Raw genomic sequence first — 27,296 nt, forward strand, 5'->3', positions numbered from 1 at the left:
GTAGAGAACTGAACAGTCGTGATGAGAAGGTAAGCCATTAATACTGGTAAACATAATATTCTGACTGCAAGAATTTTGAACAGTAAAAATGGCCTGAATAATGAACTTTGACATAAAACCTGCGATAATTAGTTGTGCAAAACTGATCCCAGATCCCAGAACTAAAACTGATACACAACACAGGAAAATTTAACTGTCGCTGAATGACGTAAGTTGGCCCTGACTGAATAAAAGAAATCAAAATATTTAGTGCTTACCTCTGTTCCTCGCAAATCTGGATAACGCGTTGCAGTACCGCTTCGTCTTGCGCGCCGCTATGCAAAAGCTGCATATTACTGTATCTACACATAGACACTCGTAAGGTGTAATGAGTTCTCTGCTAGATGCAAATCGAAGTATTTCGGAACCCACTTGCTTCCTTTTCTGCTTTTGAAAAAACCATGATCAATTAAAAACTGTAAAAGAAAGGTAGGTGAAAAATGGCGCTGCAATAATAAAAGTCTGACTTAAAAAAAAAAAAAAAAACTTAAATAAAATATTCCATTACACTTCCTTCTTCTCAGATTAATTACATTACATAATTATCTTAATTATAAACACCGATCAATTGATACTTTACGTCTGAAACAACATTACAACTGCATCCATACTGTAACACACCTAACCACTATCTGCTACTGCGCCTATGGGCAAACCAAAGATAACCTAACCCTGCGATCCGCTAACAACATCGTTGTTCACTCACATGAGTGAGTGAGCAAAGATACTCGAGAGCAAAGATACGACGTTATTGTAGAATCGATTAATACTGAGATGACACCAATCAACGGCTCTCGCTCCTGCAATGTTGACACATTCGAGGTGATCGACGGATTGCAATTAAATACACTGCTGCTCAACGGGACGTTTCTGTTGGTAAGGTTGACACACTCGTCCCCCCTCATTGTGCCACGATCACCTGTGAAGTGTATTCTGCTACCTTTAGGAAAATGAAGAAACAACTTCAGCGTATTCGTCGCCACAAAAAAGTAAACGAACTTCTCCTCCATGACAACGCAAGGCCCCACACAGATCTGCGCACCCGACAAGAGCTCACAGAACTTCTTTGGACTGTTCTTACAAACGTGATGAATGACTTATTGTTTAGTTAAAACTTAACGGCTACTTGAAATATACTGGGTAAATCACTTAAAACTGACACAGCAAATATTGCGCAAATGCAATGTGGTATTGCTATGCGGTTTTCACACAGCCGGTTGGTAGTCGGTATCTTGCATTGTTAGCCAATAAACAGATAAAGTAATACTTAGAAAGTGTGTTTCTTGGGTAGACATAAACTTTTTAAAAATGGATCGATGCCTGTTGACATTAACAGACTAAAAGTAGGGTAAATCAGAATGTCGGTGGTGTTTGCTGCAGCATTCTAGTGTGGGTAGTTTATTAGATGTCGTGTTTTGAACAGTTTCTACACCGACACTTGTTTGTGCCATTCAACCGGCGTATTTGCTAGGTACGGTGTTGTTGTGCTTGCATGTGACAACCGCACATAAATAACGCTGGTAACTGCAGCTTTTGACAATACATTACTGTAGCTTATTCAATGAAAATAAGTCAGCATGTCCACATGTCGACCTTGTCAAGCGAGCACACTCTTCCATTCTGCTTCGTTTTAGTTACTCCATCGAAACGCCCTATTTGCTCTTGTAGAACGTATAATGGAAGAGGCTGCGATAGTACAGGAACATGTATTTCGGGAAATATGACATGCGTAGTGCATGTGTGAACATATGTTGTTGCTAGCAAATGTTTAATCTAGATCTCTCATGTACAACTCCTGTGAAAATTCTGGCCACAATTGTCTGTTACAGTGTACTGTGTACTCAGTGATTTGTCCGACGGACCACATGTCGGTGATTTAAAATTATTTTCGTTTTATTACATTAACTGAATTTTCAGTCGGTGCTTGATAGAACATGACAGACAGCAACATTAAACAGGAAATACATGTATGTCGTTATGAAAAATATTACTTTTATGGTCACGAAATGGCTTTCAGCTTATTAGACTACTGTCTGGTGACAACTGAATGTCGCGAAAACGGACAAAATGTCGTGTGAGGTAAGTAGATATCACTCATACAGATTTCACAGAACGCCAGAAAATGTAATACTGATTTTTGTTTGCTTTTGCCCGTTTGGCCTGGGGCACTTCCACGGTCATTGAAAGCTAAATGTCAATGAGTAAATTTTCGTGTCTTCTCTTTGTGTACACAGCGTAGTGGGCCACGTGCCGCCAGGCAACAGCTCCGGAGCGATGTACACGGCGAGCAAGCACGCAGTCAAGACGTTGCTGGAAGGACTGCGGAAGGACCTGGTCGCCAGGAAGAGCAAGATCCGCGTTGGGGTGAGTACACAGTCCCAAACAGTAATGTCTGACCGCAGCTTGTCACAGGGGAAGTTACGTAGCATCACAAATTTTTGATGCAGTCGAGGCTATAAAGAACGATCGGAATTTTTTGGCAAATACACTACTGGCCATTAAAATTGCTACACCATGAAGATGACGTGCTACAGAAGCGGAATTTAACCGACAGGAAGAAGATGCTGCGATATGCAAATGATTAGCTTTTCAGAGCATTCACACAACGTTGGCGCCGGTGGCGACACCTACAACGTGCTGACATGAGGAAAGTTTACAACCGATTTTTCCTACACAAACAGCAATTGACCGGCGTTGCAACGTTGTTGTGATGCCTCGTGTAAGGAGGAGAAATGCGTACCATCACGTTCCCGACTTAGATAAAGGTCGGATTGTAGCCTACCGCGATTGCGGTTTATCGTACCGCGACATTGGTGCTCGCATTGGTCGAGATCCAATGACTGTTAGCAGAATATGGAATCGGTGGGTTCACGAGGGTAATACGGAACGCCGTGCTTGATCCCAACGGCCTCGTATCACTAGCAGTCGAGATGACAGGCATCTTATCCGCATGGCTGTAACGGAACGTGCAGCCACGTCTCGATTCCTGAGTCAACAGATGGGCACATTTGCAAGACAACAACCATCTGCACGAACAATTCGACGACGTTTGCAGCAGCATGGCTACGGTTACCCTTGACGCTGCACCACAGACAGGAGTGCCTGCGATGGTGTACTCAATGACGGACCTGGGTGGACGAATGGCAAAACGTCATTTTTTCGGATGAATCCATGTTCTGTTTACAGCACCATGATTGTCGTATCCGTGTTTGGCGACATCGCGGTGAACATACATTGGAAGCGTGTATTCGTCATCGCCATACTGGCGTATCACCCGGCGTGATGGTATGGGGTGCCATTGGTTACACGTCTCGGTCACCTCTTGTTCACATTGACGACACTTTGAACAGTGGACGTTACATTTCAGATGTGTTACGACCCGTGGCTCTACCCTTCATTCGATCTCTGCGAAACCCTACATTTCAGCAGAATAATGCACGACAGCGTGCTGCAGTTCCTGTACGGGCCTTTCTGGATACAGAAAATGTTCGACTGCCGCCCTGGCCAGCACATTCTCCAGATCTTTCACCAATTGACGTCTGGTCAACGGTGGCCGAGCAACTGGCTCGTCACAATATACCAGTCACTACTCTCGATGAACTGTGGTATTGTGTTAAAGCTGTATGAGCAGCTGTACCTATAAATCCCATCCAAGCTCTGTTTGACTCAATGCCCAGGCGTATCAAGGCCGGTATTGCGCCCTGAGGTGGTTGTTCTGGGTACTGATTTCGCAGGGTCTATGCACCCAAATTGCGTGAAAATGTAATCACATGTCAGTCTAGTATAACGTACACTCCTGGAAATTGAAATAAGAACACCGTGAATTCATTGTCCCAGGAAGGGGAAACTTTATTGACACATTCCTGGGGTCAGATACATCACATGATCACACTGACAGAACCACAGGCACATAGACACTGGCAACAGAGCATGCACAATGTCGGCACTAGTAAAGTGTATATCCACCTTTCGCAGCAATGTAGGCTGCTATTCTCCCATGGAGACGATCGTAGAGATGCTGGATGTAGTGCTGTGGAATGGCTTGCCATGCCATTTCCACCTGGCGCCTCAGTTGGACCAGCGTTCGTGCTGGACGTGCAGACCGCGTGAGACGACGCTTCATCTAGTCCCAAACATGCTCAATGGGGGACAGATCCGGAGATCTTGCTGGCCAAGGTAGTTGACTTACACCTTCTAGAGCACGTTGGGTGGCACGGGATACATGCGGACGTGCATTGTCTTGTTGGAACAGCAAGTTCCCTTGCCGGTCTAGGAATGGTAGAACGATGGGTTCGATGACGGTTTGGATGTACCGTGCACTATTCAGTGTCCCCTCGACGATCACCAGAGGTGTACGGCCAGTGTAGGAGATCGCTCCCCACACCATGATGCCGGGTGTTGGCCCTGTGTGCCTCGGTCGTATGCAGTCCTGACTGTGGCGCTCACCTGCACGGCGCCAAACACGCATACGACCATCATTGGCACCAAGGCAGAAGCGACTCTCATCGCTGAAGACGACACGTCTCCATTCGTCCCTCCATTCACGCCTGTCGCGACACCACTGGAGGCGGGCTGCACGATGTTGGGGCGTGAGCGGAAGACGGCCTAACGGTGTGCGGGACCGTAGCCCAGCTTCATGGAGACGGTTGCGAATGGTCCTCGCCGATACCCCAGGAGCAATAGTGTCCCTAATTTGCTGGGAAGTGGCGGTGCGGTCCCCTACGGCACTGCGTAGGATCCTACGGTCTTGGCGTGCATCCGTGCGTCACTGCGGTCCGTTCCCAGGTCGATGGGCACGTGCACCTTCCGCCGACCACTGGCGACAACATCGATGTACTGTGGAGACCTCACGCTCCACGTGTTGAGCAATTCGGCGGTACGTCCACCCGGCCTCCCGCATGCCCACTATACGCCCTCGCTCAAAGTCCGTCAGCTGCACATACGGTTCACGTCCACGCTGTCGTGTCATGCTACCAGTGTTAAAGACTGCGATGGAGCTCCGTATGCCACGGCAAACTGGCTGACACTGACGGCGGCGGTGAACAAATGCTGCGCAGCTAGCGCCATTCGACGGCTAACACTGCGGTTCCTGGTGTGTCCGCTGTGCCGTGCGTGTGATCATTGCTTGTACAGCTCTCTCGCAGTGTCCGGAGCAAGTATGGTGGGTCTGACACACCGGTGTCAATGTGTTCTTTTTTCCATTTCCAGGAGTGTATTTGTCCAATGAATACCCGTTTATCATCTGCATTTCTTTTTGGTGTAGCAATTTTATGGCTAGTAGTGTAATTTAGTCTCTGAGTGTCAAATTTTATTCTATGCAAAAGTACTGCGGTAAAGTCAACTGTTTAAACATATCCACGCTTGTTTATTGCAGACGTGATGGTGTTGATGGGGTATTTCTAAAGAAACGCTGGGCAATACTTTACGTTACGAGCTCAGTTGAAAGAAGGGTACAGTATCATAGGGAGCAGGTCCAAGTGCGAAGGTATATCTAGCATCGGCATTTTAGTTGAAAATAATCATAGCTCTGTTGTGAAAGAAACAGTGCACCGAAGCAGAAATCGTTATAGGTACCGGTACTGAAAGTTAGCTGAAGCAAGATATAAGTTCAACCAAAGAACCTAACTCTACAGACAGGATAGATTAAATTCAGTTGGTAGCAGAGTGTTTGTGGCTGTTAGGAGCAACTTTCCAGAGTGAAACTAAAAAAAGTACTTTCTTCCACTTGTTATAATAGTATAAATAAATAAATTAATAATTTGTTCATTTTACCGTCAATGCGATTCAGATGGTATACTTGATGAAAGGTTCAAGATAAATTGAGTCTCGTTTCGAAGATGAACCCGCTTCATACAATTATGGTAGGTGGAGACTTCAATTTGCCCTCGATATGTTGGCGAAAAAACGTGTTTAAAATCAGTGATAGGTAGAAAACATCTGCCAGAAGCGTGCCAAAATCTTGAACTGAAAAACATTTTCAGGAGTCAGGTATCCAGTTCGAGTGGAAATGGTTGCGATAACGTACTCGACCTCTTAGCGCCAAACACTCCTGAGCAAACAGAGAGCTTTGTTGCAGCGAGATTGAATACCACAACCTGCAAATTCACAAAAAATCAAAATACACGGGATGGATACAAGTATGGCAACATTAAATTACCATTGGAATTCAAAATACCCTACTGGCCATTAGAATTGCTACACCAAGAACAAAAACAGATGATAAACGGGTATTCATTGGACAAATATATTATACTAGAACTCACATGTGATTGCATTTTCACACAGTTTGGGTACATAGATCCTGAGAAGTCAGTACCCAGAACAACCACCTCTGGCCGTTATAACGTCCTTGATACGCCTGGGCATTGAGTCAAACAGAGCTTGGATGGCATGTACAGGTACAGCTGCCCATGTAGCTTCAACACGATACGACAGTTCATCAGGAGTAGTGACTGGCGTATTGTGACGAGCCATCTACTCGGCCACCATTGACCAGACGTTTTCAATTGGTGAGAGATCTGGAGAATATGCTGGCCAGGGCAGCAGTCCAACATTTTCTGTATCCAGAAAGGCCCGTACGCGGCCTGCAACATGCGGTCTTTCATTATCCTGCTGAAATGTAGGGTTTACCACGGATCTAAAGAAGGGTAGAGCCACGAGTCGTAATACATCTAAAATGTAACGTCCACTATTCAAAGTGCCGGCAATGCGAACAAGAGGTGTCCGAGACGTGTAACCAATGGCACCCCATACCATCACGCCAGGTGATGATTCTCCAGTATGGCGATGACGAATACACGCTTCCAATGTGCATTCACCGCGATGTCGCCAAACACAAATACGACTATCATGATGCTGTAAACAGAACGTGGATTCATGCGAAAAAATGACGTTGTGCCATTTGTACACCCAGTTTCGTCGTTGAGTTCACCATCGCAGGCGCTCCTGTCTGTGATGCAGCGTGAATGGTAGCCGTAGCAGTGGTCTCTGAGCTGATAGTCCATGCTGCTGCAAACGTCGTCGAACAGTTCGTGCAGATGGTTGTTGTCTTGCAAACGTCCCCAGCTGTTGACTCAGGGATCGAGACGCGGCTGTACAATCCGTTACAGCCATGCGGATAAGATGCCTGTCATCTCGAGTGCTAGTGATACGAGGCCGTTGGCATCCAGCACAGCATTCCGTATTACCCTCCTGAAACCACCGATTCCATATTCTGCTAACAGTCATTGGATGTCGACCAACACGAGCAGCAATGTCGCGATACGACAAAACGCAATCGTGATAGGCTACCATCCGACCTTTATCAAAGTCGGAAACGTGATGGTACGCATTTCTCCTGCTTACATGAGGCATCACAACAACGTTACACCAGGCAACGCCGGTCAACTGCTATTTTTGTATGAGAAATCGTTTGGAAACTTTCCTCATATCAGCACGTTGTAGGTGTCGCCACCGGCGCCAACCCTCTGTGAATGCCCTGAAGAGCTAATCATTTGCATATCACAGCATCTTCTTCCTGTTGGTTAAATGTCGCGTTTGTAGCACGTGATCTCCGTGGTGTAGCAATATTAATGGCCAGTAGTGTAGCTTCCATACTTCTCGGAAAGGGTACATACAGGTCCCCTGTATTTTTCAAGGCAGTCTCATATCATGCTTCTTGCGAAACAGTGGCAAGCTCAGGCAATGATGATGAAGGTGGATAGCGATCACGTACCATCTCCAAACTAGACGACAAAGGCTCAATAACACTGAGATCTAGTAACTGTGGTGGCCAGGGAAATGTGGCAAACCATCCTAATACTTACGAAATCATTCCTGGACGATGCAAGTTGCTTAAACAGGGGCCGTGTCGTCTTGGAATACGGCAGCAACACTGCGCAACAAACACTGCACCGTGAGATCCAACTCAAAAGCCAAAATGAGCACTTAATCCGTGACACTATGCTGCCATGCAGAGCACCCATGGGGCTCACGGAATATTGCAATACGGCTGCCCAAATCATCATCAAGCCACCGCCAGGTTTCACTCGTGGTACATAATCTCGGCCAGCAGTTCGAAATAGAGTGCAACAAGACTCTCACGAGCAAATGAGTTTCTGCCACTGCTCTATAGTGGCTGCGCCACTACGTTTTCCTGTTATGCGCATTTGCGACACTGATCAGTAGTTTTGGAATTCCATTTCGTGTGCAATTCCCAGTTTGTGGAGCTGCCTTAGTGTTGCTTAGGTGCTGACAGGGTTCGCAAATGCGACTTTAAGTTTCGCAGCTGTCGACCTCTTATTTTTCGTCGCAGTATTTTTAAATGACCGTCTGCCACTATCATTCAACACTTACTTTCGTCCGCAGTGTGACTTAGCGGATGATGTTTTTCCGCTTTCCCTGCATGAGCTATAAAAATCTTCGATTTGGTGTCTCTTAAAACACCAACACTCCGGCTGCCTTGGTTACCTAAGTGTCCACCTTACCAGCATCAAACATCTGCCCACGTTTGAATTCACATAGCTCCAACATAATGCACTCACAATTACAAAGAACTCTATTCTAATGACGATTGAAATCCGCAACGTGTTGAGGACATTTCACAGGCGCCATTTGCGTTCAAATTACAACAGCACAACCTGCAGGCGTTGGTGGTATTTGCATTTATCTACAGGCATGCATTTCTCCCTGTATTATCATATTTTTACCCAAACCCTGTATATCTTTTTTAAAACTGCAGAAAAAATTTGCTTGATGCCTTCCTAAGAGAAATTCACCATTCCTTCTGTGTACCTCAAATTCTAACCAGTGGTCATGACGGGAATTGCATACTTATATCAAGTAAATTAATAAAAAACGAACAGATCGCCAAGTTACAGAAAAAAGGTCAGGACACTGCTACATTTAAAACAACGCATTATACCTATGAATGGTTATAGCTTACCGATTCTTGAAACTTAGTGTCGAGTTGAGAGGTAATTTCAATAGATTGCACAAAGAAATTGTCTCGAAATCTGGCAGAAAATCCAAAGGGGTTCTGACCGTATGTAAAGTAGACCAGTGGAAGGCACGATTAGTGCCCTCATTGCACGTTACCGATGATATTGCACTGAAGTGGAGCTACTAAACACGGTTTTCCAAAATCATTTAGCCAAAGAAGATGCATAAATGTTGCAGAATACGAATCTAGATCAGCTGCGAATATGCATCGTCTGAAAGTAGATACAGTCGACCTAGTGGAACAACTTCAGTCACTTAATAAGGGGAAAACTTATGTTCCTTGTTGTATAACAATTAGGGTCCCCTCAGGGTTACTGATGATATAGCTCCAATTTTAGCAATCTTGTAGAACATCGCACTCGACAAAAGACCCCAAAGAGTGGAAAGTTGCTAATACATAAGTAGGAAAAATAAAAGCAATCCGCTTAGTTATAGACCTGTATTATTGACATCAATCTGTATTAGGGTTCTGGAACATATAACATTTAAACATTACGAAAATACCAAAGATATCCGCCTGTTCACACGTAACAAGGACGGATTAAGGAAATAACGTTCTCGTGAAACATGTATGGCTCTTTATTCACTGCGTTATGGGCATGCATCTCTAGTCAGTCCAAATTTCTAGACTTCCAAAAGTCTTTTGAAACCGTTTCTCATAAGCGACTTCTGTCAAATTTTATGCCTGTGCACTCTCAACTCAGTTACGCGAATACATTCGTGATTTCCTGTCATAAAGATCAAAGTTCGGAGTGATATCTGTGGTCAGCTAAAGAAGCCCTATTCTTAATCTGTCCAAAAGATTAACTGGGAAAAGTGGCAGTTGACCACTCACAACAAACAGTGTGAGGACCTACAAATCACTGATAAAAAACTCAGTTAAATTTCGGTTACATGATAAATAACACAAATTTAAAGATTCTCCGTTCAACTAAACTATCTAGGGATTACAGTTACGAACAGCTTAAATGAGTACCATTAAAAAAAACGTTGTGTGGGAAACCAACCAGTGTCTGTGTTTTATCAATAAAATGCGTATAGCGTCCTTTTCTGGAGTACTGCTGCAGCATCCTTACTACACAGGGATCCTTCCAACCGAGTCAATGCGTGCACCCAGGACAGAAGAGGTGCAAAGTCATACTGATAAGTGGGGTTCATACTGCAAGGTTTCTTCCTAAATCTGATTCGATACTGAAATTACTTAAATTATGTCACATATCCTCTCAATCCACGATGTTTCATTCTATTTTCTCCTCTCCCTCTTTGGATGCTTCGCTTATTTTGTCAGGTAGTGTAGTTGTGAGTTTAGTCTATAGGCGGAGGTAATATTTTTGAAATTGAGCGCTTTGTCATTCTTTAGTGGTAAAGATAATCTGCATTTTCTGTAGCGTACCGAGTTCATCATAATGTTTTTCTGGGTTTAGTCGTAGTTCCGCCAAGCGGTCCACCCAGTAATTAAGAGTGTTTTCCTGAAAATTAATACTGGCTCCAGTTATAAACAACTCGATCCATCCAGAGTCACTAGTACCTGATGAAGCCTAAAGCAGCACGTGTACAGCAAGGTCCACGGGGGCACTGAGGTTGCCAGTAACGACAGCTTCCGTCCACACCAACAAACATCGCAATGTGAGGCTGTGCGGTTTTTCTTTAGTATTGGGTGTCACCCAAGTGTTCACCGTCACGCTGCACAGTGGGTGACGAAGCGTGGCCAGAGCTCACGGCTACAGAGGGCAGGCGGTGCACCCCAGACCCGGGTTCAGTGACTCTCGTCTCTATAAAGCTGCCCAATACCAAGATCGGGTCGAGTTACCTTTGGTGCTCGCCATTTGACAGTACCCAAGAGTCAAGTAAATGAAAAGTTTGAAACTCTTTGCAAGAAAAAGCTGAAAATATTTACACGTCTACGCACTGAAGGACTTGGGCGTGATTTCTCCATTAGTGGCTTCCAAATATAGCTGAAAGGGTGATATACAGCGAGGCGACAAAAGTCATGGAATAGCGATTTACACATATACAGATGGCGGTCGTATGATGTACGTGGTATTAAATGACAGTACATTGACGAAGCTCTCACCTGTACGCAGGTGATTTATGTGAAAAGGTTTCCGATGGGACAATGGCAGCGTACCATGCAAAAATACCAGAAAAACCCTTGTTTGGGATGTTGTTCTCCCCATCCGACACACTGACTTGAATGTCAGTTACGCCGTCAATGCGTCGACCGTTCATGTGAATTTCTGCACTCTGTCGTTTCGCGGTAGGTTCGTACTGACAACACGAAGTTCTGTCACCTATAATGGTTTTTTCAGGAAAAAACGTTGTCAGAGTTTTACATTTCAATCAAATCGTGGCCTTTTGTTTTGATTTGGATGTCACGGTGTGCGGGACAAACTTTAAAAATACCTTTCTCTTGTCCAATTCTGAAAAACGTCTTGCATGTACTTGATTTAGAAACGTTGCTCCATTGCGATTTGTGACACAACAACACAGACACAATATCCCTATCTGTCCGCTACTTAACACTACCTGCTCACAACAGATTTGTCTAAGGCGCATCTGTTGTTTACAATTGTTAGTTAAAGGTGACACTGCAGTTTCAGCGCTGACATCGCTTCTACTCTCGGAATAAAATGAGCCTCGTAACTTTTCGGACGGAAAACATGTTAAGTATTATCCCACATAAATCTCAGGCAATGACCACGACAGGAAGTGCAGAGAAATTAGAGCCCAGTGGAGGGTTACCGGGAGCCATTCTTCCAATGCACCATTCGCGAATTTATCAGGGAAGGGTAGAAACGAAAGTGGTACCAAAAGTATCCTTTGTCACAAACCATAAGGTTATTTGTGGTGTACAGATGTAGATATAGAAGTAGATTATGGTGGATTTGATGGAATACGTGGATCAACTGTGCGGTAAACTGAACTCCCCTTTCTGTAGTAACAATTGTCTGATGCCCTGAATATTACAAGCGTCGATGTTACGTCGACGTGCAACCTCGACTGACAATAATACTTCAGTGTTGTTTACTGGAAAATAGCTACTTTAACGTTTTGGTTTGTAGTTATACTGTCTTTTTTCACACTAATTATTTAGACCAAAAATGTTTTCTTCTTCAACAGGAAATTTCGCCGGGAGCTGTGAAGACTGAGTTTCTGTCCAACATGACGTCGATACCACCCAGTATTTTCGACACTATACCCTATCTGCACTCTGAGGATGTGGCGGAAGCCGTTGTCTACATGCTGTCCCAGCACCCACGAGTACAGGTAAGATCGTGCAGCCCTTGACCTTTACTTTAGGTTTCGGGTACTTTTTCTCTTCGGTTTGGGACACTATGAATCGTGAAGAAACATCTGCTAGTAGACTTATAATACCATTACGGGAAGCTTTGTTTCATCATCGCGTTTGCCAATCATTGAGTACACTGTCGTGGATCATTGTCGATTAATGCGTTTAAACCCCAAAGGTCTTGCTGAACGTAGGGAGTCACTAACGTTGAAATGATCCTCCTTATATGAGAAAACCATTTTCTTGCCATGATATGTCTAGTCAATGTTTGTGATTGCCTCCTCTTTTGAAATCAAACGAGAAGAATATGTCGGAAATGTTCCGATTGCTCCACTTGGCACTCCATTTTCTAGCATCCACAGCTCCACTCAGTATCTCCAGATGACTTAATGACAATATGTAAACTTATGTAGCTACAGTGAACTACAACTAATATATGACAGTTGATAAATACACCCAAAGCAACCGAAATACCAATATGCAAAACCAACCTTGCGACAGCTTATAGATCTTAGGTAACGATTCGCAAAATAATTTGTACCAGTAAATCCGTGATACTGTATAGAGTAGCATTCCTATATGTAAACGTCTGATTACTTTAGAAAATGAGTCAGAGTGTTAAATACTTTACGTTAAGGATGTACATGAGAAAAGTTTCACAAAAGCTTTGAAATTAAGTTTAAAATTTGTTGGATGTTAGCAAGTAATCACATTATCAACCAATGGATGAGTATAGTCTAATTTATAAAAGCACCTCAGTGTTAATACGTAATGTCTCCAGAGTTATGCATCGTACGGTGACACAATTTGCAGGTGCATTCAGCAGCATATCTTATTAATAAAATTTGTAGTAAAGAAGTAACCAGTTAAAATATCATGCATGATGCTGTAGTTTTACTGTATGAACAACGAAGATATTGTAAACAATAAGCGTATTTTTATTTCATCATTTTGTGAGGGGCGGGGTGTCAGCTAGGAAGACTTTCATAAAGATATGAACTTATGTACGTATAAATTATGTTGCATGTCGTTAAGCTCTCTCAATCTCAAATAATGGATGAATACATTCTAACAAGAAGAACACGACAAGTTTCGTAACCTGATTTCCTAGGAACTTCGTTTAGTGGAAGGGGAATCAAAATAATCGAAATCGTGTCTCGGCTTATCCGTAGATACTCGACCGTTTCTGAGAAAACAACGGTCAGACTTCCGAGGTACTTTATGTACCTTTCAGCGAGTAAATGTTTCAACCAAAGCGGTGGCATAGTGGCTACCGTCCCGGCTTCGAAACCCGATATTTATTTTTATTTTTGTTTTTCATAATTCTACCATTGTCAGAAGAACATTACTACTCAAATTTTTTTCCAATGCATATTGAAATAACATTGTCCTTTTTTGTCTTTTAGTTGTATGACTGGTGAATGCATTTTATGAAAATTTTCAAATAAAAGTAAAACATGAATGAGGAAATAATTTGAAATTGTTGTCGTTGAAATTTCTGTTGGGGACCCTGATCCACAATCACTTCAAACGCCAGTTTTCCGTAGAGTGTTGCGATATATGTGGTTTGCCTCTGAATTATCTCCAACATGTGAAATCTTCGGCAGTGTTCACGACGTTTCTTTTCCGAGAGAGATTCATACGAATAAGTGTCAATTTGGCAAACTCACTCTCGCGGGATGCTTCTGATATTCTGAATTCCCTTGTTTCGGCTGATTCTATGAGTGGTATCATCCAAGGGAATGCACCAAATCTTCCTGAAAAATAAAGATAAGAATAAAACATAAGAATGAATATAAGAAAGAAATATCAGAATATGAGAATTTAAAAAGATTATAACCGTTGAAAATACCATACACACTTATATTAATGTATGACATCTACTGTGAAATCAAGTTGTAATTTTACAGTTAATACAGCCATTGTGTGGCATAACTTGATTAGAAACATTCGTATGGGGTAACCTCCTATATGGGAAAGTAAATGAAAAAAAGAAAAAGAATTAAAGGAAAACAATAATCGGTTTCGAGCACGGGGCGAAAAAATTAGAGGCTCCAACGCTGCTCACGGTGCCACCATTTCGGCTGAGAACATTGCACAATGAAAAGCATCTAAATTAAGCAGAAATCTTTGACGATTGTTTACTCAGAGACGGTCGAGTTACTACGGATAAATCTAGACACGTTTTCATTTATTTTGACTCCTCTTCCACTGAGCGAATTTTCTGGGAAATCGGGATATGGCACTTGCCGTGTTCTCCTCGTAAGTAACTGGCGTAGCGCGAGTTATGGTGCCTTGGGATTTGCACAGCTTCCACCTACAGTACTTGTCTTACTGTGTTAAACCCTTAACATAAAATTATGGCTCCCACTGTGTAGATTGTGACAGCGTATTCATTTTTAAATTCAGTTAATAATTTTATGAAATACTGAAAATGAGAATTTTTATTGCCGCTGGAATCCGTTAGATAGGTAACATGTAACTGTACCTGCACCGGGTTAGTCGTTCAGTAATACAGTTAATGGCGCTATGGCTAAGTAAGCCAGAATGTGACAAACTATAAACTGTTAGCTCCGGAGTTTCGTCATCAGTTGGTTCTAGGATTTTCCCGTGTGACTTCTTTAACCCAAGATTTGTTAATGATAAAAACGTCAACTTACAGGATGGTTCAGATTCAGTGTTGCTTTCCAGGTCCCCCTATATCTGAATGGGTAGAGCCAGTTGGTAAGTCAAAAGGATGATGCAATCCATATCTAGTAAAGCACTGGCTGTTCAAACTGATCTTCAGGTTCAGGATAACATTATTTTTAATGCTTCTAAAATCTTTGTAGTAACCTTGTGAATATCTAAGTAAAACGTTATTTGTTTCAGGTACATGATATCATTATTCACCCTACTGGCAGTTCGCTGTGACGACACTGTGTATCGTGTCAAACAAACCAGCTGTAATATTTTACTTGTATTTGTACGTAATAAACGTAACTTAATTCAACGTTCGAACTAAAAATTTGTTTCTTTATTAATCTCTTACATCTGTATTACACTGTAAAAGATCTTTGTCAAATATGTTTTGTGAAAGACGTCTCATGAAAATTTTGATGTTGTACTGTGACACTTCTAATATATCTCTTAAAAAAATTTTAACTGGGACCTAGCATTTGTAAAACATTTGTCAAAGAAGTTACACAGTGTAATACAGGCCTTACTGAAACGCTATTATTCATATCCATGTAATTTAATTGCATATGTGTCTTAAACGAAATTATTTTGCTAATTTTCTTTTTACTGATCCGCTGATGTTTTTCGGTCACTGAACATATTCAATCGAAGCACAAGGAGTACAAAGTGTCAGAAGAACAGTTATACGTATATTAGCAACCATGAAATGTTAGGAAAAAATCAACATAAATTATTTTGTCACGATTGCTGATACGACATACGTGTAAACTGAAACGTGTAGGCGACGTGTAGGAAAACGCTTTCGCCAAATATCAGCCAGATATTGGTATTTTTTATGAACAGAAAAGTACTTTTGAGTGCAGTTGTGCCAGTGTACTACTTTAGTTGGTAACATGTAATAAAACAACACCTAATGATCAAAAATTTACTTCCTTTTTTTGTGTCCCAACGTTTGTGTTCTTGTCGCACGGAATCGTTGAACCACAGGTCCTAAAATGCCGATTTTCTGCTAATTGGATCTAGCAATACTAGTGCCAACACACACAGAGAGGGCTGCTGCTTTAGCCGTTTAAGCCGCAGTTGTGAGCGCTTGGTCCCACATCGCTGGCCCACAAGGTGCTGGTTTTTTCCGCAGCTCTGGCAAGAGAACGTCACAGGTTAGGCGTGCTAAAAGCAAGGTCAACTGGAGAAAGGCTTCTTCAATGAGATAAAGTAGCAGGGAAGAGACGGTAACAATAATGTAGCAAACACGAAAGTTTTGAATCCATTTTTAGCATTTTAAACAACAGTGAACTTCGAAAAAGAACTATTATTTTTGCCTCTATATTATTGGAAGATGAATGTGCTCGCGCCCAACTAAACGACCGTGTTCAGCGTCTGCATATCATAACTCTCTACTACATAAAGAAATTAATACTCTTTTGAATGATGACGAGTCTGGTAATATTGCCGGTTCTTCAAGTTGCAAAACTTGGAAATATAAAAACCCACGGCGTTAAAAATAACTAAATTAGGTACAGTTCGTTGCTGCTATTTTTCGAGAATATCTGTAAAGTAGAAAGGAATATAATACATAAAATAAGTGTTTTCAAAAGTATGGTATAAACTTTTTCATTACGCGACCAATTAGAAATTAAAAGCAAGGTGCTTGCCAAGGCAACTGCAGCAGAAATTAGAACTTCTAAAGAATCGCGACTATGTGTTCTGACGATGTGTCGACCAGCGGAAACAACTACAAGACTTAAGTAAAGAACGTAGTTCCTGCATGCCCCGCCAAGTATCGAGAGCAGTCATTTAGCCATTTGAATTAATGCAGTGGGTAATTTGTGACGGAAGTGAGTTCAAACTTGTAATATACTAATCCATGTAAAAGAAAAATGTAATTATTTCTAATTTTTGAGAACAATTCTCGTGGAGAACAGCCGTTATCCTTAGTACTTTAAAATGAGCATTAACAGTCCCGACCGCTAAAAACCTCTGTTTTTGTGGCAGGCTGTGGCGGTGAATAGAGCAGACGTCAACTGCTACACAATTATCGGAAGTCACCACACCTCAGGAATGAGCCCACTGTGTGGCTTGTTATGCCGAAGCGAAATCACCGCAGGCCCAGATCTACGGGTAAGGAGGGGCAAACCGGGGTATCTGCCCCGGGCGGCTATTTCAGGGGGCATCAAATTCATGTTCTCGAAGAAAAAAAAATACCTTGCCACTGAATTAATATTCTTTAAGAAAAAAGCCTCATTTTACAAAGCGCCTAGCCTCCAACGCACGTTGGTCTATCGAGTATTCATATTATTTTGAAACGCATACCAGTTGGTTTTTGAAAATTTTTGAACACATTCTAAGTTAATCAAAATATCCACGGGTGTACTGCCGGTCTACAGTGTCCAACGGGCACAATATTTCGGCGATCAAACATGTCGCCATCACCAGGTGAACTGACGGACTGAGCTCCTGTGAACGTGCCGGCACGGAGATCCGTACGCTATGGCTGCTCAGGGGGAACTGGGTTCGGTCGCGGCGGCGGCCGATTTAAATACCCTCCGCCCGCGGCGCGCTCCCTCCGCCGTCCGCGCCCCGCGCCACGGTAGCGCGGTGGAACAGATTGCGACGGCGTCTGAGATGACGTCGGTGTGATGGCTCTGTCCGCCGTGGTCGTCACAACTATGCGTTTGCTCGATTTACTCTTGATTAACCCAATCGCTAGTTCCCAAGCCTTGCTAAGATTATAGCCACAGTCACGGTTTATGAGGTCGTCATTGGTGCGAATTTCGATGGCCTCTCTAACAACGCTGTCCCAGTATCTCGACGTCTGTACCAGAATCCTCGTGCGGTCATACTCCATAGCGTGATTTTCCGACAAACGATGTTCAGCGACCGCCGACTTGCTCGGATACATCAGTCGAGTGTGCCTCTGGTGTTCACGGCATCGATCCTCGACGGTACGCATCGTCTGACCAATATACGACTTGCCACATTGACACGGAATCTGGTACACGCCGGCCTTCCTCAAACCGAGGTCATCTTTGGCGCTCCCCACCAGTGCACGAGTTTTATTCGGAGGACAAAACACAGTTCCGACCCGGTGTTTCTTCAGAATGCGGGCGATTTTCCCCGAGAGTGCGCCTGTGTATGGAATAAATGCAGTGCCTACCTCCTCCCTCGTGACTTCATCCATCTCAACAGGTTGTGCTGCAGTGGTTGGGCGGAGAGCACGTTGGATCTGCCACTCTGAGTACCCATTTTTTCGAAACACAGTTCTCAGATGTTCCAATTCCTGGGGTAGACTCTCTGTGTCAGAGATAGTGCGCGCCCTATGTACTACAGTTTTAAGTACCCCATTCCTCTGTGAAGGGTGGTGGCAGCTGTCCGCGTGCAAATACAGATCAGTGTGTGTTGTTTTTCGATACACACCATGACCTAGGGTGCCGTCAGCCCTTCTCCTGACCAAGACGTCAAGGAAAGGTAATTTTCCCTCCGTTTCAGTCTCCATAGTGAATTTGATGTTGGGGTGTATGGAGTTTAGATGTGTAAGGAAGTCAAGGAGTTTATCCATACCATGTGGCCAGATGACGAACGTGTCGTCCACGTAACGGAAAAAGCAAGTAGGTTTCCATTCGGATGACGACAGGGCTTCCTCCTCGAAGTTCTCCATGTACAAATTCGCTACCACCGGTGAGAGTGGGCTACCCATGGTGACTCCCTCCGTTTGTTCGTAGTATTCTCCATTAAAAGAAAATACGTGGAAGTCAAGACATGTCTAAAAAGTTCAGTGGTATTCTCGTCAAACCTCTGACCAATCAACTCTATTGACTCTCGCAGGGGTACCCTCGTAAACAAGGAAATATTGTGCCCGTTGGACACTATAGACCGGCAGTACACCCGTGGATATTTTGATTATCAAATACGCCGGGAGAAACTCAAGAATCACATCATACACCTTTACGGGGGAGGAGATGTATCGCAGCATGAAGAAATTTGAAAAGTTGCACCACCGTAGATGTCGTTTGCTAAATACTCTTGCTTTTCTAAAGATATGTCGTTGCGAGAATGTTGTTCCAAATTTTGCTAAGGTTATGCATCACATCGATTCTGCAGCAGCTAGGAGAATCAAGAAATGAGCCAGCCTTGCATTGGTACGTGAGAGAGTGCAATTCACCCGCCGGAGCCTTGAGTTTATCTCACAGGAATTACTCAAATTACATTTGCAACTGGCTACCAAGTTCACTTCCTTTTCCTGGGATTGGATTGATGGTGTCACCTGGGTGTCAGCTGATTCCGCCCATAAGAAGGCTACGGGACGTCAAACAGCTAAGTTCTCACATCTCCTTGACAAACCATCTCTGCAGGTTCCGTGAAAGACTGTCATCAATTTGAGTGGCATGGTGGTGGTTTTGCAGAAAGGTCTCAACTTCGCTCCCACCCCCAAGTTCACTCCGGTCGCAGAAATTGTTAGAGCTGTTGAACAGGTTGCAGCTCGACTTCCGCCAGAATCAGCCGAGAAAATACGTCGTGAAACTTGTCGTGCGTTGACGAAATCCAAGCCGATGAAGTCAAATATCAGCAGTAAAGAGAGGGCGGCCATTCGTGATCTGAGGGAACGCTCTGAAATTGTTGTCTTACCGGCTGACAAAGGCAATGCTACAGTTGTTGTCTCCCATAAGGACTACACTGATAAGATGCAGAGCCTGCTAAATGACGATTCCTACCGGAAGATCAGCGTTGACCCTACAAAGAAGGTGGAGAACAAGACGAGGGTTCTTCTCAAGGACGCAGATTTACCGGAGGGTGACGCTAAGAAATTGTTACCCCAAGGTCCGGTACCGCCTAGACTATATGGACTCCCGAAGGTTCACAAAGAGGGGGTACCATTACGCCCCATTGTCAGCAACATCAGGGCACCTACATATTTGTTGGCCAAATACCTGACGGGAATATTAAGTCCTTATGTGGGTAAACGCCCTCATCACATCCGCAATTCCGTGGATTTTGTTAAACGCCTTGATAGCTTCAGGTTGGATGAGTCAGATATCATGGTGAGTTTTGACGTCGTTTCCTTGTTTACGAGGGTACCCCTGCGAGAGTCAATAGAGTTGATTGGTCAGAGGTTTGACGAGAATACCACTGAACTTTTTAGACATGTCTTGACTTCCACGTATTTTCTTTTAATGGAGAATACTACGAACAAACGGAGGGAGTCACCATGGGTAGCCCACTCTCACCGGTGGTAGCGAATTTGTACATGGAGAACTTCGAGGAGGAAGCCCTGTCGTCATCCGAATGGAAACCTACTTGCTTTTTCCGTTACGTGGACGACACGTTCGTCATCTGGCCACATGGTATGGATAAACTCCTTGACTTCCTTACACATCTAAACTCCATACACCCCAACATCAAATTCACTATGGAGACTGAAACGGAGGGAAAATTACCTTTCCTTGACGTCTTGGTCAGGAGAAGGGCTGACGGCACCCTAGGTCATGGTGTGTATCGAAAAACAACACACACTGATCTGTATTTGCACGCGGACAGCTGCCACCACCCTTCACAGAGGAATGGGGTACTTAAAACTGTAGTACATAGGGCGCGCACTATCTCTGACACAGAGAGTCTACCCCAGGAATTGGAACATCTGAGAACTGTGTTTCGAAAAAATGGGTACTCATAGTGGCAGATCCAACGTGCTCTCCGCCCAACCACTGCAGCACAACCTGTTGAGATGGATGAAGTCACGAGGGAGGAGGTAGGCACTGCATTTATTCCATACACAGGCGCACTCTCGGGGAAAATCGCCCGCATTCTGAAGAAACACCGGGTCGGAACTGTGTTTTGTCCTCCGAATAAAACTCGTGCACTGGTGGGGAGCGCCAAAGATGACCTCGGTTTGAGGAAGGCCGGCGTGTACCAGATTCCGTGTCAATGTGGCAAGTCGTATATTGGTCAGACGATGCGTACCGTCGAGGATCGATGCCGTGAACACCAGAGGCACACTCGACTGATGTATCCGAGCAAGTCGGCGGTCGCTGAACATCGTTTGTCGGAAAATCACGCTATGGAGTATGACCGCACGAGGATTCTGGTACAGACGTCGAGATACTGGGACAGCGTTGTTAGAGAGGCCATCGAAATTCGCACCAATGACGACCTCATAAACCGTGACTGTGGCTATAATCTTAGCAAGGCTTGGGAACTAGCGATTGGGTTAATCAAGAGTAAATCGAGCAAACGCATAGTTGTGACGACCACGGCGGACAGAGCCATCACACCGACGTCATCTCAGACGCCGTCGCAATCTGTTCCACCGCGCTACCGTGGCGCGGGGCGCGGACGGCGGAGGGAGCGCGCCGCGGGCGGAGGGTATTTAAATCGGCCGCCGCCGCGACCGAACCCAGTTCCCCCTGAGCAGCCATAGCGTACGGATCTCCGTGCCGGCACGTTCACAGGAGCTCAGTCCGTCAGTTCACCTGATGATGGCGACATGTTTGATCGCCGAAATATTGTGCCCGTTGTACACTATAGACCGGCAGTACACCCGTGGATATTTTGATTATCAAATACGCCGGGAGAAACTCAAGAACCACAACATTCTAAGTTGGTTTCTAAACGAAACGTAAGTTGATTTTTGAATGTGTGCGTAGTGTACGTGACGTCTCTACCAGGGGAATCCCAGCCGCATCTATAAATAAATAGATTTCCCGCAGATATAACAGGAAGGCACTATACGAGATGAACCGAATAAACCCGAACGGGTTAATGCCGATCGCTGTTTGCTTAAAGAGTTGATTGGGTATACGAAATCCTTAGATACGGATTACCAGCGTGGAAATAAAAGACTAACAGGAATAAAAGGTTAGAAAGATTACTTATTACCTTCTCTGTTTATCGAAGAAGACAAATTTTTTTTTTTTGCCAGATCCCCGTTAGCACCCACTTCAAGTTCTATTCTCGGAATATCACGGGAAACGTAATACGGCCAAAGCGGAGAGTAAACGTGGGAAAACCGTACCTGTGATCCTGGCAGAGTTAATGAAGTTAACTGGAAGATAAGTTTTGGCAATGGAATACTTACAGAATTGGTTTGACAAGATTGTTTGTTAGAACGAGGAGCTAGAGGAAACAGGGACATCACGCAAATTATGTTGAAGAATATGAGGATTACAAATTTATATGAAAATTTCGCACTACTGCTTCTCGATCTCATGCTGAGAAACTGGAGCGTATGATTGATATATGAAACTGTTGTCCCAACATAAAATATTCTGCTTGTAGTAGTCCTATTAGGCGTTTAATATTGGAACTTTGTGAATTATGTTCTGTCGTGTTATTTACGCAAATGAGGTACATGAAAATGTCCATTAGTGCGAAAACAGCCTCTCTTATTTGACGTGTGCTACAATTTCTGCAATATTAGAAAGGTCTGTTTCGTTTTATCCAGTAGACAGCGATAAAATAAACGTAATCAAATCGAGAAAGAACACCAGTGTTGGGTACTATCCCTGTTAACAGCTTTTTCTGTATTAGACAGCGACATGTTGATTTTTTATGTATTGACGATTTTTTATGAGGTAATAGCTTCTTTCGCAGAAAGAAAGGAAAGTACGCCATGTAAAGCTGTAGTTAGCGTAGAGAGAAAAAAACGTTGGATCTAAGGATTGAAGAAATGTATACTGTTTTGCTTGTAACTTGTCTTTACTGGTTTTATGTTTCCTATATTTAACTTTATGCGAGACAAAAGAGAAAATTATTAGCTAATAGGCAATAAAGACGACAAATTTTCTTAAGAGTTCTTATTCTCCTGTTCACAAATAATCACACCCAGTATTAATTGTGAGTTTTTTTAAAGTGGTAGGACGTAAAACTGGCCGACTGGGAGCAGGAAAGGCACCAAAGGATATTTTAATTTCCACGGCCCTGAATATGGGTTTGAAGGCTTACATTAAAAAATATTTTACACGTCTGAATTCCACAGAGAGAAATACAGTGACGTGCAGTACAAGAATGCTGTGTGAAAAGGCCTGGCACTGCACTTTGGCACACTTAAGACCGAATAATATGTCTTACATTCCCTCGAACATATGTGTTTTATCAAAAAGGAATACAGACGTCTAAAAAATGAGATCGACAGGAATTGCAAAATGGCTAAGCAGGGATGGCTAGAGGACAAATGTAAGGATGTAGAGGCTTATCTCACTAGGGGTAAGATACATACTGCCTACAGGAAAATTAAAGAGACCTTTGGAGATAAGAGAACCACTTGTATGAACACCAAGAGCTCAGATGGAAACCCAGTTCTAAGCAAAGAAGGGAAAGGAGAAAGGTGGAAGGAGAATATAGAGGGTCTATACAAGGGCGATGTACTTGAGGACAACATTATGGAAATGGAAGAGGATGTAGATGAAGATGAAATGGGAGATACGATACTGCGTAAAGAGTTTGACAGAGGACTGAAAGACCTGTGTCGATACAAGGCCCCAGGAGTAGACTACATTCCATTGAAACTACTGACGGCCTTGGGAGAGCCAGTCCTGACAAAACTCTACCACCTGGTGAGCAAGATGTAAGAGACAGGCAAAATACCCTCAGACTTCAAGAAGAATATAATAATTCCAATCCCAAAGAAAGCAGGTGTTGACAGATGTGAAAATTACCGAACTATCAGTTTAATAAGTCACAGCTGCAAAATACTAACGCGAATTCTTTACAGACGAATGGAAAAACTAGTAGAAGCCGACCTCGGGGAAGATCAGTTTGGATTCCGTAGAAATGCTGGAACACGTGAGGCAATACTGTCCCTACGACTTATCTTAGAAGCTAGATTAAGGAAGGGCAAACCTACGCTTTTAGCATTTGTAGACTTAGAGAAAGCTTTTGACAATGTTGATTGGAATACTCTCTTTCAAATTCTGAAGGTAGCAGGGGTAAAATACAGGGAGCGAAAGGTTATTAACAATTTGTACTGAAACCAGATGGCAGTTATAAGAGTCGAGGGACATGAGAGGGAAGCAGTGGTTGGGAAGGGAGTGAGACAGGGTTGCAGTCTCTCCCCGTTGTTATTCAATCTCTATATTGAGCAAGCAGTGAAGGAAACAAAAGAAAAATTCGGAGTAGGTATTAAAATCCATGGAGAAGAAATAAAAACTTTAAGGTTCGCCGATGACATTGTAATTCGGTCAGAGACAGCAATGGACTTGGAAGAGCAGTTGAACGGAATGGATAGTGTCTTGAAAGGAGGATATAAGATGAACATCAACAAAAGCAAAACGAGGATAATGGAATGTAGTCGAATAAAGTCGGGTGATGCTGAGGGAATTAGATTAGGAAATGAGACAATTAAAGTAGTAAAGGAGTTTTGCTATTTGGGGAGCAAAATAACTGATGTTGGTCGAAGTAGAGAGGATATAAAATGTAGACTGGCAATGGCAAGGAAAGCGTTTCTGAAGAAGAGAAATTTGTCAACATCGAGTATAGATTTAAGTGTCAGGAAGTCGTTTCTGAAAGTATTCGTATGGAGTGTAGCCATGTATGGAAGTGAAACATGGACGATAACTAGTTTGGACAAGAAGAGAATAGAAGCTTTTGAAATGTGGTGCTACATAATAATACTGAAGATTAGATGGGTAGATCACAGAACTAATGAGGAAGTATTGAATAGGATTGGAGAGAAGAGAAGTTTGTGGCACAACTTTACCAGAAGAAGGGATCGGTTGGTAGGACATGTTCTGAGGCATCAAGGGATCACCAATTTAGTATTAGAGGGCAGCGTGGAGGGTAAAAATCGTAGAGGGAGACCAAGAGATGACTACACTAAGCAGATTCAGAAGGATGTAGGTTACAGTATGTACTGGGAGATGAAGAAACTTGCACAAGATAGAGTAGCATGGAGAGCTGCATCAAACCAGTCTCAGGACTGAAGACCACAACACAAACTCTTCAGAAACATGTGCGCTATGAAGTGAACATATTTGTGAAGACTTGATTTTTTTTTTAATTTTGACGTCCTATCTCAAACGATCGATGGGAGCGGGGGGCACCACTATCAAGTTTTTGCCTCGGTTCGAAAATATTGTAGATTCGGGTTGGTTTTACCCACTACTGTCCAAAGAAGTTTCCGACAGGAATTTCAAAGGAAGCCACCATATCACCATATTTTAGGCACAGGCAGTTAGGTTCTAGTAGAAAACGAACATATGATGAACTCAGTTCGCCGAACAACACGAGAACTAAATATCCCTCACCGAAGAGCTCATAAGGTGCGGCGTAAACGATTTCGCCTGCACATTGTAGTGTAACGACATAAGTTTTGTATAAATGATTTTCTTTTGACATATGACCATGTGCAGACTTCGTCACCAAGAGTACCAAAGGAACCAGTATTGGGGATGGCCACTTTTATAATTTGAATTCGTGGCAAATCATCGAAATTTTTATTGTATGTTTATTCATGTGCTGCGGGAACTTCGAAACTTTTTTCGATGTCATTATTCTCATTATTCGTCACTGAGATCAAGAGATTCAAAGTTACCGTTCTTATGCAGAAAACCGCAAAAACCAAAAACTTGTTGTTAGCACTTTTGAACTGTGGGCCGCAATTACCTAAACAGCTAAATACAGAAAATGGCTCAAACTTCAACTGCACTTTCCTTAGACATTTATCTGGAAACAACGTTTACCCATCTTCGAAAATAGTTATCCATTTTCAAGGTACATCCGAAAAACCATGATTTTTAGGCTCCAAAAGTAAAAGTTGTAGGTATGGATACTTCCATAATTTCTCTTCACGGCAAATCGTCGTAATTTTTGCTATATGTTCTTGGGGTTGCTAGAATCGATTTTGGACATCATTATCCGTTATCGAGACACCTCGATTCAAAATTACCAAACTTTTGCATGTAAAACACGCTAATCAACCAGAATATTATGACCACTGATCTACTATGTATGCAGACCTGTCCAGACGATAGCAGCATCACTTGGCGACGAATGACTGCTAGTCAGACACACACACGGTGCTACCAGTGTCAGTGTTCATGCTGTCCTTATGTGGGATGGGGAAGATGCTTGATCTGGGCTGGACCGAGGGCAGACCGTGGTGGCCCAGAGGCTTGGCACAAGCATTTCTGAAGCTGCACGACTTTGCAAGCCAACGCTTACTTTAATCATAAATAAATGTCTGAGTGAGGCTACATGTTACTATCTTTACATAAAGAAAAGTATCATCTTCTAAGTAACCTTCAAATCGTGTGCAATTCCCTTAATTTTAATATATGAACTTAGTAAATTTACTCATAGCACTTTTGTTGGCTTGTCTGCTGCGTCTTTCAGAACTAAAATTAATAATCAAATTATCTAATTTAATGAGATTGAACCTTGAATTGCTGATCTACTTATGTATCACGATAATAAATAAAAACAGTGAATAGTTGAGGGAGTATGGATAAAAGTAGCGGCATATTTAAGCTTACAGAAATAATGACAAGTTTTCATTCATACTTTTATAATTACAAGGAGCTCATAAGGGTTACAAAAAATGATTAACACCTATCAGAAAAGGGATGGTGCTTGATTGGCAAACCATTCATTGGTGTGGAAGCAATGCAAATTCTAATCTGAATTAATCCCTTTTTCAACGCAATCTGACATAGTTTACATGAATCCACTGTGAGGTCCAATTCTGTTCAATTGGAATCAACTACGACCAAGAACTCCACAAACTATGGCTCACTGGAGAACATGGAGCTGTAAATACCATTTGATAATCCTTCGCCAGTGCAGAAATACTTTACCTTTTCACCTCGATTCAGGCGGCTGCAGATAACTGCGCGCTGTGGACGATGAGTGGCGTGCTGTGGCAGTTTTAATGTTCTAACGTGTTCACGAAAATTTACAAACTACACAGACTGGCGTTCTGATTATTAGAACGTGGGAAACGTCCCTATCTGAGCCCTGAAATCCCAGCAGATTTCAGTGTGACGTGACCCTGTCCACTGTTCTGGCCAAACCAATTTGACTCACAGGCACGATAGTGCATGCTGTTTTCTCAAACGTCACACAGCAGACTCAGGACGAATAAGGTCACGATATGTCCAAGATGATATGTAGTTCCCTTGTTGGTGCGGTTGGAAACTGCGAGTGGCTCTTAGTCCACCACAAGATACAGACCACACGTCTTCTCCACTCGGGAAAGACCTGAAGTTCTCCACCAGGGGAGGACCAGAAGACGAAGAAAGCCAAGAATCATAACCACTTTCACCAAGCCTCGGTATGGGAGCCGAATTAGAACAAAAAAAAAACTGCTTCCACATTTATAAAC

At 43.2% G+C, this 27,296-nt stretch overlaps 1 protein-coding gene across 2 annotated transcripts in view; it reads left to right on the forward strand.

Moving 5' to 3' along the window:
- Positions 1-15,299, forward strand: part of LOC126336787 (dehydrogenase/reductase SDR family member 11-like) — a 136,484-nt gene extending 121,185 nt beyond the window's left edge. For both annotated transcript variants that reach the window (XM_050000809.1, XM_050000808.1), the window contains exons 4-6: positions 2,274-2,403; positions 12,139-12,285; positions 15,179-15,299. In XM_050000809.1, the coding sequence (XP_049856766.1) occupies positions 2,274-2,403; positions 12,139-12,285; positions 15,179-15,220 (319 nt within the window). In that variant the 3' untranslated portion in view covers positions 15,221-15,299. The remainder of the gene's footprint in view (positions 1-2,273; positions 2,404-12,138; positions 12,286-15,178) is intronic.
- The last annotated feature ends 11,997 nt before the right edge of the window (positions 15,300-27,296 follow it).

Source organism: Schistocerca gregaria, chromosome 2 (genome assembly GCF_023897955.1).
Source record: "Schistocerca gregaria isolate iqSchGreg1 chromosome 2, iqSchGreg1.2, whole genome shotgun sequence".
NCBI lineage: Eukaryota > Metazoa > Arthropoda > Insecta > Orthoptera > Acrididae > Schistocerca > Schistocerca gregaria.